Source organism: Rhipicephalus microplus, chromosome 2 (genome assembly GCF_043290135.1).
Source record: "Rhipicephalus microplus isolate Deutch F79 chromosome 2, USDA_Rmic, whole genome shotgun sequence".
In the NCBI taxonomy this organism is placed as follows: Eukaryota; Metazoa; Arthropoda; class Arachnida; order Ixodida; family Ixodidae; genus Rhipicephalus; species Rhipicephalus microplus.
The window spans coordinates 286,496,403-286,517,830 of NC_134701.1; the positions used below are offsets into that span (position 1 = coordinate 286,496,403).

Below are 21,428 nucleotides of genomic sequence, written 5' to 3' on the forward strand. Positions count from 1 at the left end.
CAAATATAGGTGAAGTGCGGCTCTACAACTAGATTTCTTGTGCATGTTGTTGGTGAAAGGCTTTCTGCAGACATGACGAAAACCACAAGTTTCATCATCTAACATGCCATAAATACATAACTTTCAGCATTTGATACACACACTTCAATCTTTATTATATAAGCTCTGCTTATTGCACATTGCTGTCAGATCAGCTCTTGATCGACGAAATCGTCCTTAAAAGTAGTGGTGCTCTGGGCACACTTGGTAGTCCACAAAAGTACTCGAGGAGCGTTAAGGTGTTTTTGTTACTCTCCGAGTACATGATGTCCAGTACCCAATACAGTTCCATGATAGCCGTCATGCCGGCTATAACATCGACGACATGAATGTTGAATGCCTCAAACACTACGGTCATTTCTTCGGCCTCTCTGATACTTGTTCCCTCAAAACAAAGAGCAGGGTAGATGTCCTGTAAAGTTAAACATTAGTATTAGCCATTAGCAGAATCAAAATGCTAAAAAATGGAAAAGAGCAAATTTTTTTCAAATGGTGACAACGAATAATAAAAGAAACAACACAAATGAGAGTTGACTCGTGACTCAAATTTCATTGCACATGAAACGTATATATTGTCACAGAGTCATGATCCGGACGAAGCAAGCAGTCGGGCTGCCGAAGATTAAATCTTTATTTCGCTGAACTTGTGGCCGCGAAAGGAAAAGACACTTTGCAAATAATGTACAGCCGCAGTCACGTCTGCGTATAGTGCACGAGCAGCCGGCGTTGCTCTGTGGCAAGACACCTTGCGGCCGTTGTAGGTTGTGACGCCGCGTGCACAGGAGCATGCGCGGCCTTACAAACGTGCAGGCCTGCTCTGCACGGGTGACAACGTTGGCAGGTGTGCTTGTTTAACCAAAAATCCGCGCTCGCTCAAGGCACTTTGGTCATATCTATTGCATAAGAAGAGGCGCGTTTCGACTGATAACACACGCTGCAAAACAACGCACTCTTTGTGATCGTTTTGATTCTGTGGCCGTCTAGACTTTTTTTTTTCCGCAGCTGTTGGCATCATCATATCTACATATAATCGCATGCCTCAAAAAAGCCACAAAGCTTGCATCATTGGTGCAGGCTCGCTATATCCATCAAAATGCCCTTTGTTTTATGAAATAGATGTGACGAAAGTGCCCTGAGGGATCGCGAATCTTTGGCTAAACAGGTACACTTTCCACCATTCTCACCTGTGCAAAACAGGCCCGCATGTCTGTAAAGCTGTGCATGCTCCTGTGCACGCGACATCACAACCCGCAATGACCACACAAGGTGTCGTGCCGCAAAGCAAGGCCGGCTGCTCACGCGCTATACGCAGACGTGGCCCATCTGTACATTGCACTGTTAGTGGCGAACAAAGCGATGTCCATTGGTCCTCTGACAGGTGGTAAAGCGTGCTTGTTTTTATACATGTGCGATCAAAGATTCCAGCATTATCAATGGTGGCCGCGTAATCACTCAACGAAGCAAGACTACAGTCGACGTCGGATTTCCCGGACGCCCAAAATTCCGGACATGCCCGATTTCCCGGACTCATCTGCGGCACCGTCAAGTTCCCCATAGAGTCAATGTATTAAAAAGTCCGAAATTCCGGACGCTTATAGCCTTTGGCATCCAATTTCCCGTACTTTTTACTGTTAACCGCCGACCGAAAGTTACCATTGACGCCGCCATTTTGTTTGTTTTTATATCCTCGAACCCGCCATACTCGCACCGTTGCCAACTCCCGCACCGCGCCGCGGCTGCCGTAACCTCGAAACCGCATGTGTCAATCTATTGCTAGCCGCGGCTTAGCCAAGCCAAACCTCGCTGAGTTCGTTCACGTGTTGTTTTGTCAGCTCTGCAGTCGTGCCTGCGGTTGATCGTTTGCTGCTGCGCGCTATCTTCAGTGATCACGTTTCCCGACCTCCAGCATCCATCGAGTTCCTAGCCGTTTCGTGCTGCACTTTTCGTCTAGCGGATTCACCATTTACAGCGATGGCACCAACTGCTCCTTCGTCCTGCGCCCTGCCGGCGTGTCGATTCCAGCTGGGATAACCTTTGAGGGCTTCGCCGACGCTGACAAAGACCTTGAGCTATGTGCGGACTTAACCGATCACGAAATCATTCGTCAAGTTACGGAGGATTCCGACGACTCTGACACCGTGAACGAAGAGCCATCACCTACCCAGCCAACGAGCTCGGAGTTGACGTGAGCACTGATGACACTATCATCAATGTACAGCAGCAACATGACGTTGACTGAAATTGAGGCAGACATGATCGCGGGCAAGAGGAACGTCGTGCAAAAGAAAATAGGCGACTACTTCGCGCCCAAGTGCTGACCTATGAGGTAGCGCAGGCCACGTCAGATTTTTTTTATAAATAAACGGCTATTTTCAGAGCCACCTAAACGATGTATTGGCTGAATTGCAATGGAAATCTTGTACTCCGGTCATTACCCTCTCAGTCAGCGAAAAATACCTACAAGAAAAGGTGCATTTTCACGTGCATTCGTTTTTGCGGACGTTTTCGTGGTCCCTTGAGGGTCCGGGAAATCGGACGTCGACTGTATTGGCGTCCGGCGCGCAATCATAACGGAATCATCTAACACAATCGTGAGGCTTCCAACACACCACGCCGTGGTCTGAGTGGAGTCTTGTAAACAAACATTGCGGGTGAGACCCGAATACATCAAGATAATATGCATTGCAATATACTAAGAGAAAATTTATCAACGGAAACGCTAAAGCACGACATGACCTTCTGGCATAAGCACACGTGCTCATCTAGAAATGACAATTCCCTCTGCGACAAACAGATGCAGAAGAAATGCTCATTTCTAAAGAAGCAGGCATGGTCATTCCAAAAGGTCATGTCACGCTTTAGTGTTTATTATAATAGGGTTTTCCTTAACATATAAACTTTTAGGGTGCAATGAAATTTATGTCAAAAGTTTTTATTTTTCACTTTACCATTGTTTCTGTGCAAAAAAATTGTGCCGTTTCCTTTTCAATATGCTTTACTTTACTAAATGAAACGTAAAGTTACTTACAGGGCCCCTCAGAAATTTCGGCTTCTCTTTCAGCAGCAGTGGGAGGAGTTCTATTAAGGCAACTGCAAATCGATCTGGAAAAGGATTGTTATTGCAATATCACAGCAATAATATCACAATCACACAGCAATATCACAACAGTAATACAAAGAGAACCTAGAATGACTGAACATACTTTACATACTTACATTTACGGCTATTGCCTTCCAGTTTTTCAAGCTCCTTCTCGAGCTCCTTCACCAGGTCCTTTGTTGAATGGCGAGTTTTCAGTAGCTCCAGAATCCTGGGTCCAAAGTTGTTGAAAAATTCCAACAGCTTTTTTTCCATCTGGATGCTTGTTATTGCTGTAAATTCTTCATGAAGCTATAATCATAGAAGTATATTTAAATTAATTTGCAATTACAAATCTGGGCAACAAGTTTCCAGCTAACATATAAATGAAATGAAGGTCAAAAAGACACTTGGCAGTCAATTCGTCGTAGAGAAAACAAAAACACACATGGGTGTATCTAGATATTTACAGAGCAGGTCCCAATTTTTTTTGGCTGAACACATTAAAAAATTTTTATATCGCGAAGTGGCTTATTTTATCAAAAACAAGTTTATTTGCTTCTGCAGGTGTAGTTGTTGTCAGAATGATACTAACCTAAAAAAAAATGATTCAAATGCAGTTTATGGCATCATTTCAGTGCTTACGTCAGAGTGAATGCGAATGGACAATGCCCAATATACCTTGATGCATTTTCAGATTTGTCTGAATTTGAGCACGAAAAAAAAAATTGACTCAAATATTGACTCCACTGCAGGCCTTTGTCCTGCAGTGGACGTAATCAGGCTGATGATGATGATTCAAATTATCAACACTATGTGCCATCTGCTACCCAAAATTATTTTTTTTTTGGCAACATCATAAGACATTCTCGAAAATTTCTGTTGTAGCTGACAGCCATCATGAGTAAAAAAAGAAAAATAAATGCAAAAGCAAATATATAAAACTAAGCAGACAAAGTTGTCTCAATGCACAAGTCATTTACTGCAATCTGTTTTGCTATTGCTATTGTGGAATGGTGGCATAAACATGTTATTATTTTACATGTCGGCCAGTGTTTGCCCACTGAAATGAAATCAATTAAAAATGCTTTGTCAAACAAACAAAAAATAAATAAAAAAGCCAGGAGTTAGTGTCAAGTGCTTTCATAACACTGGTAGCGGCTTAGGCTTGTTGGATATTCATGACAGTAGAATACTAGCGCGAGAACACATGGACAGAAGAAGAGTGAACGGCACACTGCACTTGTTACAACATAGTTTATTGCTGCAGCCGTAACATACACCTAATTAAAAAAACACGAAGGTGTGTAACATAATTTTAATTATATACTTGAGGAGTTGCACCTACATGTATTTAAGCGCATGTTACAGCTGCAGCAATAAACTATGTTGCGAGAAGTGCAGTGTGTCGTCCACTCTTTTCTCCATGTGTTTTCGTGCTAGTATTCTACTGCTTTCATAAGCCTGGTAGTCAAGGATTTGGGACTGTATAATGATCGTATCGAACCATCCACGGGACGCTTTTTGGTAAACTTTGTTAGAGTGTGAACATACTTAAATTTTAAAACAGATTTGGAGCCAGTGGTCTGGGAAGCAGAAATATGCTCGAAATAGCTAAGCAGACAGCCTCTTGCTTCCCTGCATGCATTTAACATAAAAATGAGGCTTTAAGTCAGTAAAGAATGAATGAATAATTCCTTAAAAACTTGACCATAGCACTGTTGTGCAAGCAATGCCTGCTTCAATGTAGTACAGCTAAAGACCCACTAACCTGTTCACAAGCTACTTTTGAAAACCTATTCAAGTTTCAAAAAGACAGCTGGTAAATATCGTAAGTGAAAGCATGCAATGCAGATGCTGCATTCACATGATACTGACCATCTCAACATTTCCTAAAGCGGGATACTTTTCAAGTATCTCAGCTGTTGTAGGCACTGTATCTTTCATCCACGACCTCCTAGAAGAGCGTGTCTGCTTCATCGATTCGCTCAATTTCTGGAGGTCCGGAGCACGCTTCGACATCTCTTTGGACATGAATTCCAAGTGTCCCACTAAAACACCTTCATCGTGGTCATCATATGGGATGCTTGTTGTCTAACAGGGTAAAAAAAAAAAGTAGAACGAACACTTGTATAAGGCAACCATAGTCTTCCTGGAATTAAGGCAACATGATGCTACCTAGTTATGTCATTAACCCCCCCCCCCCACATTTTTTATTTTTTTTAAAATGGGGCTTGTTGAAGCAGAAAAAGACAGCTCATGCGGAGTGCCGTTTTAGTGCCAAAACATTTCACTTACTCAAGCGATGATGAAGCCGTAGACTGTTATTAGCGAGCTAAGCCACATGCAAATGTTACTTGTAAAACATTGAAATGAACTTAAAAACAGAAATTGCTACCACGCGGCGTTGCCGTTTAGTTTGTGCAGCAATGGCACTATCTTGAGGTTTCCGTTTTCCATAGACCTCCTTGGCTTCCTGCACAGCAGGCAGAGTACTGAGAGTTCTTCGCATGTACCCGAATTTATACTGGATGGATACTTTCCAAGAGTCCTGCAAATAAGCATATTGGACTTTGGAAGACTATTTACATAGAGATTACGTAGTGGTCTCATTGAAGTTCATGCTACATAAACAAATATTTGAGATAAAAAGAAACATGATGTTAGGTGCAACACATTAAAGGGACACAAAAGAGAAACAATGAATTTGTTAAGATTGATAAATTGTGCTCAGAGTTCTATAGCGTAATTTATTTCACCATCATAGGTGTATTGATAGAGGAGAAAATTGAGTTCAAAATTTCATTTTTAAATTTTGTGTGCACGTGATCTAAAATATTTCAAAGCGTATTGTATTTTGATAGTGCCATTTTTTGGGCTTGCTGGTAAATAGAACTTGACGACATATTGAGCGCTAAGAGACAGGGACATGAGGGAGTGGACAACACAATGCGCTAGCTTCAACAATTTTTATTTTCAGGAAACGCCAAGCTATATATCCGTGCACAGTGGTGCCACCAGTCTATCCACTAGCCACTTTCCCGATCTAACAGGTCAACTGACGGTGCACTTACGCACGTGTCACCTTTGCGAAAGATAGCATCAGCTTCAATTATCTCTCGCACGTCTGTATCTTCATGCTTCGCCACAGCAGGCCTGCTGTCAGGTGCTCCTAGAACTATCGCAAACATTCGCAAGCATGATACATTCGCAAGCAGAAACATTCGCAAGCAGAACTATCGCAAGCATGATATCTCGTTAAAGAGCCCTGAGCCTAATTTAGGCATGTGTCAAGTTATAAAAAAAACTTTTAAGCATCTGCAGGATCCTTCATCCGATGCAAATGAAGCTGCAATCTGCAACCACAACAATAGAGTGTTCTTCACACTTAAAAGTGGGAAGAACACTACGGTTCATAAAAATATATGTTGCTATATCAAGGACACATAATTTTGCACCAACCTATGGCACTGGTCAAACATCATCACTTGTATAGGATTGTGTGTGTTCATAAGTGCAACTTATCTGGTATATTCAAGCAACAAATATCTTTTTCTTTTCCCACATTTAATTAAATGTGTAGGTAACAAAGTATCACACACATGAGTGTTAATTACCCCTTATGTAATCAGACAATGCGGGCCATCAATGGAAGCCGTACGAGGTTAAACACACTCCAGTAGGGCTCGCATTTCTCACTGACCAAGGCTAATACTCAATATAAAACATTACAGTAAGCACAGACAACAATGCAACGATGATTATGCGATTATGTAGTCTAGATGTTCCGCTGCAGAACTTGAGCCAACGTATGTTTTACTTACTGCTAGATGCATTTCTTCGATGACAGAACACGTGCAAGAACCAGTAGTACACTTCACAAATATTTAACTTTCTTAAAACAAAAAGTAATTTGATAAAACTGTCTCCACGAATAGATAATTGATGTTGCTAGTAAATATGCTATTTAGCATAATTTTACTAGAACAACCTCAGTGTAAAATTTACGACTAAACTAGAGCAAAAATTACCTTTTATGCAACTTTGTCGCCAGCTTTGCAAGCCATTTGACAGTATATGTGTCTCAAACTATTTTTTGTGTGACAGTAAAAGTTTCTGACACTCAAACAATACAAAATATTGCATATCACTAAATGTAGTCTGTTTGTAAAAAAATCCCAAACATTAAAAATTGTGTCCATATTTAAGGTAACATAAAAACCCATGCAAACATAAAAGTTTGTTAAACCTATTTTTAGTAAAAAGCCTACCATCATTCTATAGGAAAAATTTTGTCCTAACTTAATTTGGAAAGACCAGATTTTTTCACTACGCGTGTTACAAGCTAAAGTTTCAAGCTTTCCGAAAAAACTTCATGTGTGGCTTGCTGCTCCCAGTCAGTCAGTGAAGAACTTTGTTTATTGATCCTGAGGACCTTTTTTCACCCAAAAATATTTCGGCGGGCCACTTCTTGCTTTATATGGATGGTCCATTGTTGATATCGCAGATGGTTGAGCGCCAAGGCTCGTACAAGTTGGCGTTGAATGACCCATACAATGACCCATACATTAGCTTACCGACTTACCCAACTCCAACGCACACAACATTTACATGAAAAAAAAAAAAATAGTGCAAACCCCGATTCTAATGTGCACTTGTGCTCCTTCACCCCCCCTCCGCCCTCAGATAAAAGGACTTGTTACTTGCTTGTGCTACATTCTATGTTTAGCCTTGTAGCTCTCAAATGTTTGTTTTCGTTCTTTATTCCTAGTTTTCCCATTCACATACATTTTGCTTTTTTTTTTATTGCCATGAAAGCAGATGTTGGTGCACAAATGAGGCACCAGCTACTCCTTAGTTCTAGAAGTGACAAAACATGCCACAAGCCAGGTTCGAAAATTGCACGTAAAATAGTGCATTCCGCGTGACACCAGATTGTTACTAATTAGCATGCAGCACACACAATATACAATTTTAATATCACCGTGCCGGTCCGATATGATGTCTCGAGAATGCAAAGAATATAGTTATTCAAACAATCTTATATGTTTCACCGTTTTCTTTTCCAGTCCCTTTTTCTTTCCAACTGATAGCATTATCATAATCTGCCAAACATTTTCTGTGGATATTGCGATATGTCCAAATCGTAAAAAATTTCACTTACCCAACCAGTACCAATTGTGTCTCTAAGGACAGGGTATTCAACAACGAGTGCCTTTGAAGCAGCCTCATAGAGCCGCCTTCCTGGGTATCTATGAAAGCAACAAATGTTCAGCCGGTATTCAATAATATACAGGAGAGTACGGAGGCACTTACACAGTGAAGTTCATCAAATGGTGGCTTAACCAAGACACAATCCTTGATTTTGTCCGACTCGAAACTTTTCCGAGTTCTGTATTGCCAATGGCAACTTTTAGGTCTAAGGGAAGGGGTGGCAGTCTATAATCACTTCCGTGAAAAGGTTGAGTAGTTGATGGCTCCAACTCGGGAGAAACCACAAGCAGTTCATTTGTGCTGAAAACAGGATAAAAATCAGCAGGCTTTCAGTTTGGTGCAACAATTCGAAGTTGAGCTACTCACCTGCAAGCATGAGGCATGGCCTCATCAGTGATTATTCTAATTTTGCTCCCATCACAAAAGACATGGTTCCCTGGAGGGTCGACATAAGCTTCAAATTGTGCATTGTAAACCTGAAAGAAATTTAATGCTTATACAAACACAATTACCGTGGGCAACAAATAATAAAACTTTCAGCTGTCAGTATTATTTCAAAGACATTACTATGCTAGCCACACAGGTGCAATTTGTATGCATGAAGTGAACAAGTGGCAAACTGTTCTTGTTCATTCTTTCCATGTCCCTGTCATGTTTATTTACACATACCAGTTTTACTTTCAAGTGGCAAAAGACAGGCTAGTTGGCGCGTGTACGAGATAAATTAACAGCGCAACCACAGGACGAAGAAAGAAAACATGAGGATAGACGCTGAATATCAACTGTATCAGATAAATTAACAGCGCAAACACAGGACGAAGAAAAAAAAAAACATGAGGATAGGCGCTGAATGTCAACTGAATAGCAAATCCCACATACATCTTGCTGCATGAACATCGAGTGAAGCTTTGGGCTAGTTGGTTTTGCATAAAAAAGTCCATATCGCGCTGTATGTAATTCATTATGAACATCGAATTTTATAGACGATGCATGTGGCAGACTTTGTGTGTTTTTGGAACAAGCAGCACATCCTCTTCTCTTTTTGTTCACTAGGCAACACGTACCACCTGTTTCGTGGGCACTGAGAGCACATGTGAGCAGTAGCACGTCTGCCAGCCTCCTTGATTCGACACTACACCCTATGGATGTCGGGACTGACTGCAGCTTGTCAGATGAACTTCAGTACGACATGAGCAGATGATGCAGAAAACCAGCAGTAGTCAGTCTCGAAAAGCAGGGCTGCGTCTTGTGTGTGCGAGTGTGGTATAATGAATTTTGAATGATGGACAGTTCGATACTTTTTTTCTTCTTCAAATAAGTGAACTCAAAGAGCAACAGGCTCTGCTATGAATGAGGCTTTCAGGAACGACAAGTGCAATGTTTGTGAAGAGGAGACAGAGAAACATTGAAAGATGAAGAAATGCGAGGGGCGCACGAGGAGGCCAGCATGGAAGGCTGGAGTTTCATTGCTTGTTTCCAGTTGCTTGATTTCCATCTGTGCTTTTCCTATACAGCTGGCAGTGCCTATAATGTGCCAAAAACACATGTATTGACTCAGACTCGGCACCAGTTCTCGGTGACTTTCTGGAGAATCGGTTGGTTTATAAGTGGTTCACATGTTCGGAATGTGGTCGATCTTCTAGCGATATTTACGTCTACAATGGGGAAGCATTAAGAAGCACAAAGCATCATCAGAACATTCGAAATCGCTCGGAATTTGTTCACACTAACAAATGATCTTTTGTCAAAAAGTAGCATAAGATTTCTTGACCTTGTTATGCACTTCTTCACCAGCTGTGTTAGCTAGGAGTATTCACCCTCTCATAGAGCTTGTTGCCCTTTTGAGAGCAAAAGGAGCTAGTGAACCATCTGCCATGTGGAATGCAGTATTTCGTTCCTGCACACACAGGGTGTGGCCCAGCTTTCCAAGCTAAATTGAGACTAATTACTGCTGGTTTTGCATGTCATCTGCTCGTGTCGCTGCTTGAAGTTCTACTGATGGTGGTGCATGAGCATGATGCAGAATTAGTAATACTACTGTCATTCCTTCTTTCCATAGTGTGTCGCATCAAATAAAAATGACAGCTGGACACACTAGTGCTCACATGGTGTTTTTCAGCACCCTTGAAGCTGGTTATACATCACTTCCTGAACAAAAGGTAAGAGGCAGTGCCACTTGTTTCAAGAAAAAGACCATGTGTGCTACAGGCAGCATCTAAGAAATTCAATGCTGATGCGGCAAGATCACGGTGCAAGAATATTCTAGGTGAGTGAACGCCGGGACTATTCGCTGCCTGATAATGTTCTGGTTCGCAAGAGGCCCGAGAGATGGCGCTACAAATTTTGCCCCGGCTTCTCTCCCCCCCCCCCATCTGGGTGTAGGAAAACCCCGTGACGTAAGAAAGTAACGGCGCTCATTTATTGTCGCCACAACAACTTCGCGCCGCCATCAACCCCGTTCCCTTATCACCCCCCTTTTCAGTGGTACCGCTCTATGGGTGTCGCGTGGTTGATATCGTGCGATAGGCCAGTTTTCTCAGATTGGGACCCACCGCCCACGTGCTGGATGTGCTTTGCGGATTTTGCCAACAGCCCGCCATGGTCCTCAGTCTGTCGAGCCATCTATCGGCATGCCGCAAACGAGAACATAATCGGTACCTCCCCGCCAAGCGCTCGCTTCGCAACGTTCGTTCACCTGAAGTATTCTTGCACCGTGGGCAAAATGTATGTGGGACAGGCTGAGTGGTGAATGAATAGGTGGCTTCGAGAAGATGCAAATTAATTAAACACTTGTGTCGGGAGCAGCAATTTTGCCATACGTTGTCAGCACTCGTCCTCATGTTTTCTTTTCTTCGTCTTATGATTTTACTGCCAATAACTACTTTGATGCAAGCATGGCTGATACTCTGCAGGATCATTTCTTGTGAGCAGCCTATTATATTCAATGAAATTTCAGTTTATTTTATGCTTTGCATTCTCTAGTGTTGCAAGGTATTCATCATAACATTTCGCAGTAACAGTAACATTTTGGCATTTTTCACTGTGCCAAAAGTGACCCTTTCTCCAATGTAACATAGATAACATAGTAGCAAAAAGGCTGGCATTATTTCTTGTCGTTACAGCTGCATTACAAAACGGAAAAGGGACGTCATTTTAGTGGAAGTAAATACAGCCAGGGGCTTAGCACTTTATTAAGTGCACAGTAACAGTGTGGCCACAGCAGCTAATACAGAAGCTACAACTACACCCTACATTCATGCTTCCCATTATCACGTTTCTTGGTGGCATTGGTTCATCCAAATCCCTTTAGCCATTTGTGCACTGACAAGGCCAGCATACCACAACCTACTATCCCTGACTGAACTGTTGGAGTGGCTTCTGGTGCTCACACAAATGAAACACTTAGGTTCTATTCAAATAAAGGCATCCGATTTTTTTCATTTGGTTTACGTCACCACTTCCTTCGAATTGACACATCACACGTGACACACTATGTATTTTACCTTGGTGTTTATCTTTACGCACATAAGGCCAGTGCTAATTACTTGCGTGAACGAGCACCGGCGCTGAAACACGACCGCCACATTTATGCTTTCATTAAGTGCTTAACAAAGGTACACTATATACGACAAAAATATTGCAGCTCCTCAAGTAAAAAAAAAAGACTGCCTCCCAAGTTGGGACACACTTTCCTTCTTTGTTCTCCTATTCGCGCGCTATTGCAGATGGGTCCCCTGGGTTACTCAGCAATGCCATGTATTGTTCTCCTATTCGCGCGCTATTGCAGATGGGTCCCCTGGGTTACTCAGCAATGCCATGTATGAGCAATGTATGAGCGAAGAAAACAAAAGGCACTTCCAGAACGTACCTCTATTCTGCCGGTTGACGCGACATCTCCAAAATCTGTAGCCTTCACGGCAGCCAAGACATCTTCCATGGTGTGTCCGTTAATGGAGATAATCTTCTTGCGCTCCTTCCATGACACCAAGCATTGAATCGGTGTCGACATTTTCACGGCAGCAAAAAGAAAAAAGCACACAAACGGAGAAGCAGTCCTACGGCAAGTTCAGCAAGGCGCGAAAGAGGCGAACGGCTTACGTGCTTGTCTTGGCTTGTACTACAGTGGCACACAGCGATGGAGAAATAAACACCTCGTTCTTTTACCTCTTTACTCTAGTTCTAGAAAGGCTTCAGAGGTAGTAGTGCGCGCTACCTGCAGTTTTTTTTTATTTGATAATAAAAAGATATTTCTGACGTTGAAGAGTTTAGTTACGCCAACTGCATGTGCCTTTAAAAGAAATGAAGGCAGCGCAACATAAAATTAGCACATATTTTTTAGTAATTCCTTAGTAGAGCCGATCTCCTTCATCATCGTATTTGTCTTGGAATGTTGCTGTTGCTGTGATGGTATGCTCAAGCTAGTTGCCGTGGCTGACGTTTTATTGTGCTGTGCTCCTCTAGTTTCGGGCCCAGTGCGCGCAGATTGTTCTGCGGGAATGAATCGCCGTAGTTTGTGTGAGTGAAACAAATTCACGCCATGCATACGTGCCCACGGTGCCCGTTTTCGTCGGCAAAGTTTTGCAAGGTCATATGGCACATCAGAGATCATCGCCACGATACGGATTTTTCTGTCATGTGTGGTGTGCAAGGGTGTGCAAAGACATATCACGAGTTCGAATCGTACCGGAGACACATTTACCGCTGCCATAGAAGCTACGTGGAGCTCGACGAGCCTCAACAGGGGAACGCTGCAGGAAGTGTTACACCGCGGCTGGATGCTACAACAGATGTCACTGCTTTCGACGACGCAGAATTGCCTTCTTCGAGCTCATTTGCCGAAGATACGAGCAACGGACAAGAAAGTACCTGCACTGTGACTGCACACGGTTCTTCTAGCTCTATTCACGACTTCACACTAAAAGTCAAGAAGCAGATGTGTTTACTTTTTTTTCGCGTAGCTGAAGTGCACAAGCTGCCGCACTCTATAACAGAGAGCATTTTTGCCGATTTCAAGGACACCTTTTTTGACATAATGAAGGCATTTGCTTCTCAAATACAACAAAACATCCCCTTAGATTCTGCTGGAGAAGATGTGCAAAAGTTGCTTGCTTGTGACTTTCTGGAAGATGTGTTCCAAAGTGCCAGCACGAAGTCACTCCGGGAAAATTTCGCAAAGGAACATCTTCCTTATGTCAAACCCGAGGAGCACATTCTTGCTGTTGGCGAGACATTTCAGTATGTGCCTATACCTCGTGTCCTCCAAAACCTGATGTTGTCCGAGACTTTTCGTGAACGTTTAGACCAAAGCTTCACAATTGGGCAGCCATCACCAGTTCTCCGAAGTTTTTTTGATGGTGTATTCTTCAAGGAAAAACTGTCGGCACTTCTGGAGAACGGGGCACAATACACTCTGTTTCTTGTTCTTTACAGCGATGAGCTCGAGATTGTGAACCCCTTGGGGTCAAAACGAGGCATTCATAAAGTAATTGTTGTGTACTTTAGTGTGCTCAACCTACATGCTCGTCACAGGTCACAGCTACGCTCCATACATGTAGCTCTTGTTGCGCCATACAGGCTTGTTGACAAGCATGGCATGAAGGCAATCTTGGAACCTGTTGTTTCAGACATTGTGAGATTGGAAGCAACCGGCTTTACAGTGCACATAAATTCAGCTACTGCTAAAGTCAGAGCAATTCTCGTTGCATTTAGTGGCGACAACCTTTCTATGAATAGGCTGGGTGGATTTACCTGTTGTTTTAACAGAGGGCGCCCGTGCAGGTTTTGCACTGCACCATATGCAACTTTTAGCTCTGTATTCCATGAAATGGATGTGCGAATTCGAAACAAGAGTTTGCATGAAACTCACATTGAAGGTGCTAGGGTGAACCAGCCACTAAGCACTGCACTTTATGGTGTGAAAGGTGAATCGCCCCTTTTAAACATTTGGTACTTTGATGCAACACTGCAGCTACCGCCGGACCTGATGCACGATGTGCTTGAGGGAAGCATACCTCACGTTTTAAAGCATGTTTTGCAAGGCCTCATCAGTACCAATGTTATTAGATATTCAGACCTAGATTGCATCACAGCATTCAGTTTTGGTGCACATGACAAGAAAAACAAACCACAAGCTGTCGAAAAACACTTTCTTACTTCGAAAACTCCATATAAGGGCACTGCATCGCAGAAGTGGTGCCTGTTTAGGTTTTTGTCCCTTATGATTGGAGACATTGTTCCGGAACTCAACGAGCACTGGGAAGTGTACTTGCTTTTCAAAAGGATTGTTGACCTCATATTTGCTGACAGCCTTCCACATGACCACCTTGCATGTCTGCAGGATGACATTCGTTACTTTTCATCTTCTTTTGAGATTCTGTACCCTGGCCACGTAATTCCGAAACTTCATTTCCTGGTGCATTATCCAAGACTAATCAATGAACTTGGCCCACTGAAGCAATACTGGTGTATGCGCTATGAGGCCAAACATCAGTATCTCAAATCCATTGCTGTGCGTAACCAAAATTTCAGGAATATTTGTAAGACAATTGCGGGGCGACACCAGTTATTACAGAGCTATGAACTCTGTAATTCAGAGTTTCACAACTCTATTCAGACAACTAAAGCCAGGCCTTTAAAAGAGAAAGATTTGCCCCCTTGCATGGCTGAAGTTTTCTCACCCGGCGTTCCTGTGTGGAAAGTTAATTCTGTGACTGTCGATCAGATAACGTACAAAGTCAAAGATGTGGTCATTCTGCAGAAAGCCATACTACCTAGTTTTGGACAGATCTCAGAGCTGTACATATATTGTGGAGATGTGTTTTGTCTTGTGAATGTGCTCGGGAATACAATGTTTGACAGACATCGTTGGTGCTATGTCGTCGAGAAAACATCAGAACAGAAACTTGTCAAACCGACAAACCTTGCATCATCACAGATTCTCGACCTCTACTTTGATTCTCGACTTGTGTTAAGGCCTGAAGTAATGCTGACTGGTTGAACTCGCAACACTCATCGTATGCAAGCTCAAAAGCTTGAGAAACTACATGCAATACATCGTCGTGCAGAACGTAGATACATACGGACAAAGTGCATGGATGATTAGAGGCTGGCTAGACGATTTGATATATATGTGGCGTTTAACGACCCAAAACCACCATATGATTATGAGAGACGCGGTAGTGGAGGACTCTAGAAATTTTGACCACCTGGGGTTCTTTAAGGTGCACGCAAATCTGAGCACACGGGCCTACAGCATTTTCGCCTCTATCGTAGGCTAACTAGATGCACTCAAAAGAAAATACGACGGCACATGAATAAACTGGCTTGGTGACGTTGGGCATCCTTCTGCGAGTCGTCGGATCCGTGAAAAGCCCCTATTTCTGATATGGAGAACTGTCCGGGCTCTTAGCACAACCTTTGGTCAGCGAGACCCATTCACATCTCTGGCACTTCACCTACAATGTAGATAGATTGACCTCGCAGAATCCTTCTGTCGAAGAATCGCCGTCAAGTCCAATTTCATGAAAACAAGAATAGCAATACTCGACAACCCGCTTCTCTCACGTGATCCCCGCATAGAATGCCCACTTTCTATGGATGAGGTAGAAGTGGCACTGGCACTGTGCAGACGTTCTTCAGCACCCGGACCTGACTGCATTGTGTACCCTTTGTAACCTTGGAGACGAATCTCGGAAGGCACTCTTATGCCTATACGATGACTCCTGGCAGACTGGTATGGTTTACCAAGCATGGAAGTCAAGTCGCCTCATTCCGCTTCTCAAAGCTGGTGAATCTCGTGGATATTGCCTCATACCGTCATATTGTGCTTATCAGTTGTGTGGGAACAACAGTGGAAAGAATTACTTTAACACAAATGAAGTGGTATTTAGAGCACTATGAAATTTATCTAGTATCCATGACTGGATTCAGGCACGGCCATTCATCAATTGACAATGTTGTTAATCTGGTGACATATGTTGAACACCAGAAAGCCTCTAAGAAACTGTGTGCTGCCCTGTTTCTAGACGTTAAGGGAGCTTAAGACAATGTCGCCCATGAAGCCATCCTTAGTGCTTTGGAAACAGTAGGTCTTGGTGGAAAGGTATATGTGTGGGTGTACAGCTACTTACAGCTGAGATCATTCTACGTGACGATGGTGAATGGCCCAACACCTGAGTATTGCAGTAGCCGAGGAGTCCCTCAAGGAGGAGTGCTAAGCCTTACACTTCGCAATATAACCCTCAGTGGACTAGTCGAGCACCTACCAACCACTGAAGAATTTTCTATCTACGCTGACTTCATCAGGTGTGACAAGGCTACAGCTTCGAGACTGCCTTCAGAAAACTGCCACAACGACGTCATGCTACGTTCGTAAACAAGGTCTCGAGGTGTCCTGCGGAAAATGTGCAGTGGTAGCATTCACGCGGAAACCGATGCCTGCTTACAGCATCTCGATTAACGGAGAACACATATCGTTCAGCAGAAGCCACAGATTCTTAGGAGTCATAATAGACAGAAACCTGTTGTGGACTCCGAACGCGAACTATGTGAAGAAGCAGTTGATCGCAACATTCACATGTTCAAATTCCTTGCAGAAGAGAAATGGGGAGTGCCCGTACCGTCCATGCTACAACTGTACAGGGTGCAGTTTATCGGATTCTTATGGTAGAGTTTAATTACAATATCTAACACAGGCAAGACTAACCTGCATAAAATTCAGAGCATTCAAGCCCAAGCACTCAAGATATGCCTTGGATTACCCTGCAGTGTTTCAACAGCTGAAACCATTGTCATTGCCCGAGATCACTAAATCAAGACACATAATATTACCGAGACAACGCGTATGCACCACAGGCATTATACCAGGACCCCTTCCCACCACCCGGGGAGCCTCGCTGCTGAAAGGCCCCGCACGACATACGGTGCCACTGTCTGCAAGCAATGCTCATCATTTACTGAGGCGTATGCACCTGCATCAAAGCCACTGCTTCCTCCTTGGGGCTTGAGTCGGCCACGAGTTTACTTAATGAGCCCAGGAATGCGGAGAAAATCTGACCTACCGACACATGCCCTAAAACAACTGAGTCTATTAGTACTGGACCAGACCTGCAGTAACCACGTGCACATCTACAGAGATGGCACGTCTACATCGTCTAGTTCATGTGGAGCAGTGGTTATACCATTACAAGAGGTAACTCTGCGTTTTAAGACTTCGCATGCGACGATGTTCACGGCGGCAGAACTCGAGGCTTTGCGCAGTGCACTAGAACTCGTCAATTTTGAAGAAAGACCAAGTAAATGGGCCGTGTTTTCTGACTCAAAACCAGCGTTACAGTGCGTGCCATCAGTTCACCGACGCGGATGCCACGGGCAGTTGACTTATCGAACCGTGAAACTTCAGCACCTCTTAATACAAAAAGGCCACGACATCGACTTTCAGTGGTTACCTGGGCATTGTGGCAGCAATGGAAATGATTCTGCAGATCATGCTGCTCACACATCAGATCAGGAAGTAAACAGTGTTTTGATTCCGCTTTCAAGAGCGGACGCTGCGAGGCAAATTCGCCAACTGGCTCGCAGTCTCACATTGACTGAGTGGAACACACCAAGCATACGACGTACCAGACTACATGAACATGACCCTTCACTACAACTCTGACCTGCACCCGGCCTACATCGACGTGACACTTCGCTTCTCTATCGTTTTTGACTGGGACTTGCTTTCACGAAAGCTTGTACCACGTTAATCGGAATGACTGATAGTGCAGCATGCGATGTTTGCAACACTGATGAAAATATTGAACACCTGCTGTTCTCGATTGACCTCAGAGAGACAAGTACTTGCCAACGCATTGCGGCGACTGAATGATCGGCCTCTTTCTGTGCAGGTGCTAATACAGCACCGTCCACATCCCTCGACAGCCCACAAGACAGTGAAAGCCCTCTTATGTTTTTTGAGGACTACGAGTTTGTGTGAATGCCTCTGACTTGCGGTAGAGTTCTACACGCCACAGTGAATTGACTGTCTGTCTTTTCCTTTTTCTTTTTCTTCTCTCTTTCTCATCTTTCTTGTCCCCTTCCCTAATTCCCCAGTGTAAGGTAGCTTACCTGATGTCTTTCTGGTTAACCTCCCTGCCTTCTACCTTTGGTTGCTTCCTTCCTTCCTCACTGTACGCAAAATGCTTGCAATGACAATAAACTTATTAATTTAAAATCATGTTTATTTGTTATATACTACCTACACATTACTTGCCACAGTTTGATACATATCCAACTGGAGGAAAAATTTAGGCAGAAGACATTTTGATATGAGTGCCAGGGTTTAATGTTGTACATTCATAATCAGTTCACCACGTTCATTATTTCTATCTATAAACATTTTGTAGTCCTCTCATAGAAAATTTCAAGAAGCATTATATCACATTGTGGACATGAACGTTTTCATAAAGTGTCATGCCAGCTACAACAAAACTAATGTAAAGTAAACTTGCTTTAAGTGAGGACTGCAATACTAGTCAACTGTTATTTCAGAACTTGAAGCAGAAATATAAGATGCACAGTGAATGCAGTTTCATAATTGCATACATGCCCAAGCTAAATTTAGCCAGAAAAAGTAACAAAAAATTGCATACAGACTATCACAATACAACCAAAATAATGCTTGTGGTTATTGCATGGAGAATATTGCGCTATTTCGTTGCTTCATTTAACACTGATTAATTAGGCAAGAATTATGTATCAGCTTTTGAGGCAATGAAGCTGGCCGAAAAAGTTTTAAATAAGATGTAGTTGATCGGTTTGTGAAACATCCCATTTGACTGTTTCTAACTTATTGTGCTTGAAGTATTGCTGTTCTCTGATTATTGCAGATGCCCGCGAAATAAGAAAAAAGTTTAAGTGGCGTGCCCGCTTACGCACCTTGAATACAGTGCTCCCTAATGTTCCGCGCGCAAACGACCCCTGTATTTGACCGAACGTTCTGCCACCGCGGCCGCTCTGCGACGATGGCTGTGGCTCTGCGACGACGCACCTGGTGGTTGCGAGAGCAAAAGTGATAACCGCTGCGCCTGCCTATCGCTGTTATGAGCCGCCGTGAACGAAGCATATAGCTTATACGTTAAAGGGCCATTAAGGATAACAACAATTTTATCTCATTAGTGAATTTCCAAAATCGGCGCGCTTGCCACGAGAAGACCCGCAAAAAGGAAGTGCGAAGAGAAAACACCTGAAGTTCCCGAACCAAACGCCTTGACGTGATAGAGTTTGATCGCGTCTACGAAGTCCTATGTAGTTCGTAATCAGTGAAAATGAAGTACATTCTCCACTGAGGGGGCCATCGGTATTACTTACCAAGTTTAATTGAGAATATCGTTTATCATTCACGCGAAAGTACAAAATATATACGTGGACTTTGCGGCGCAAAATTTAAAAATGGAACAGTGATCAAAATTTTCTCTTTTAGTAGACTCTTAATAGTGAAATTACGACATTAAGGTTCTCAGAGAGCAACTTATCAATCGAAACGATTTCATTGTTTCACTTCGTGAAACACATCGTGGCGCGAAAGTGAACACGTCACAATTTTTTTTGTAATTCACGGGCTCCTCATTAAGCTCATTATGGTGAAACAACGCCTTACTAAACGAAGGACGAGAAAATGTGCACAGGGCGCAGTAGCGAGTTCAGCGCAGGCAGTGTTTGCAGCATAAACTCGCCTAGCAATGACGTATACACCACCATGCGTTCCCTAGCAAGGTGTTGGAGGAAAGAAAAGTGGATAAATGCAGAGAAGAAGAAGAAAAAAAAACTCATAGGGTCTCATGTGCTTTCACGTAAGACGAGTCGAAGACGAAAGCCATCATCTTGTTCATCTCCGTCGTCGTATTGATCCCTCCGAAAGCTTCTGCACCTAACGTGCATGGTTTTGCACATCATCCGTGATAGATCTACCTTTGACCAAGCTACAATGTCGTGTGATGACGTTATTTTGTAACGGGACGTGATAACGGCATAACGGCGTCACATATTTTGGCGATTTATGACGTAACATCAATAGTGACGTCATCACGACATAATTTCTCGCTTCACTTGTGCTTTGCCCGACGCCGCGGGACGCTGACGGTAACTTTTCAGTTCGATAAATCATCTAAGGCTATTTTGGCTCAAAAGAAAAAAAAAACAAATTTCTGGGCATAGTGGGGTTCAAACCCAGGGGCCCATGGTCCGAAGAAGAGCGTCGTATCCAGAGGAACAAAGATAAACACGACAGCATAAAATTTCGGGTGACATGCAGTTAGACTCAAATATCAATTCCTCTAAAAATGTTGGCCGTATAAATTATATGCATTCAACCTATGATAAAAAAAAGTGAATATACGGGAAGGGTTTGAGAAGGTACGAGGGGATAAATGGCAAAATTTATTAAAATCTTTCACTCAGTGAGTGAATGCGTGTTTTTGCAGCACTGTGAAGGGTTATAAGCAAGGTAGCTTTTTGTTACTAACTCGAGTTAGTAACTAGGCGGTTTGGGTAGTAACAACACGCCTGTTGCTTTCAAGTTTGTAAAAGGTTAGTAACTGTCTCAGAGAGTTAGTAACAGTGGCTGTTACTAACATTTTCCTTCCAGTTACTAGGTTTTTACGAACTTTTTTTTAAGAGTGTAGTCGAAAGATGTGTGACACGCAGAAAAGTTTACTAGCAACTGCAACGTAGACACACACAGTCTAATTATAAGGTAAGAGAACGCGGTCTCCGGTGAAAATAACCTAGTGAGAAGAGCCTTAATGAGTTGATCTCTTCTAAAATGCGCATATATGTTGAAACTTCTCAAAGAAACCGTTAACACAAGGACACACGTCAAGCACTATGTGTCTCAACAAACTACCCGTAATAAAATGGTATTAAAGTGGTATCTCGCCCCCAATAAGATGACAGATTCTTGGATTCACTTTCGAGGCATATCCTGCACTCCAGCAAATTTCTAAATCCTCTTTCAGTTTCCTTAGACGAGCGGAAGGCGAAATAATTTACATATCTAAATACGCTTTATGTGACTCAATTTACGTTATAAGAGGCAGCGCTCGGGTAACGGACGGTT

General features: G+C 43.0%; 2 protein-coding genes across 11 annotated transcripts in view; one reads left to right on the plus strand and one right to left on the minus strand.

Annotated features, from left to right (window-relative positions):
• LOC119177364 (uncharacterized) overlaps positions 1-21,428 on the plus strand; it is a 515,905-nt gene that overhangs the window by 318,128 nt on the left and 176,349 nt on the right. The gene's annotated exons all lie outside the window — the stretch shown is intronic.
• LOC142781045 (uncharacterized) lies at positions 130-12,490 on the minus strand. Its single transcript, XM_075882182.1, has 8 exons — positions 12,201-12,490; positions 8,699-8,808; positions 8,435-8,632; positions 8,283-8,370; positions 4,997-5,212; positions 3,256-3,430; positions 3,068-3,141; positions 130-451 (listed from the first exon to the last, which is right to left on the minus strand). The coding sequence occupies exons 1-8, from the start codon at positions 12,339-12,341 to the stop codon at positions 191-193; spliced, it is 1,263 nt and encodes a 420-aa protein (XP_075738297.1). The 5' UTR covers positions 12,342-12,490; the 3' UTR covers positions 130-190.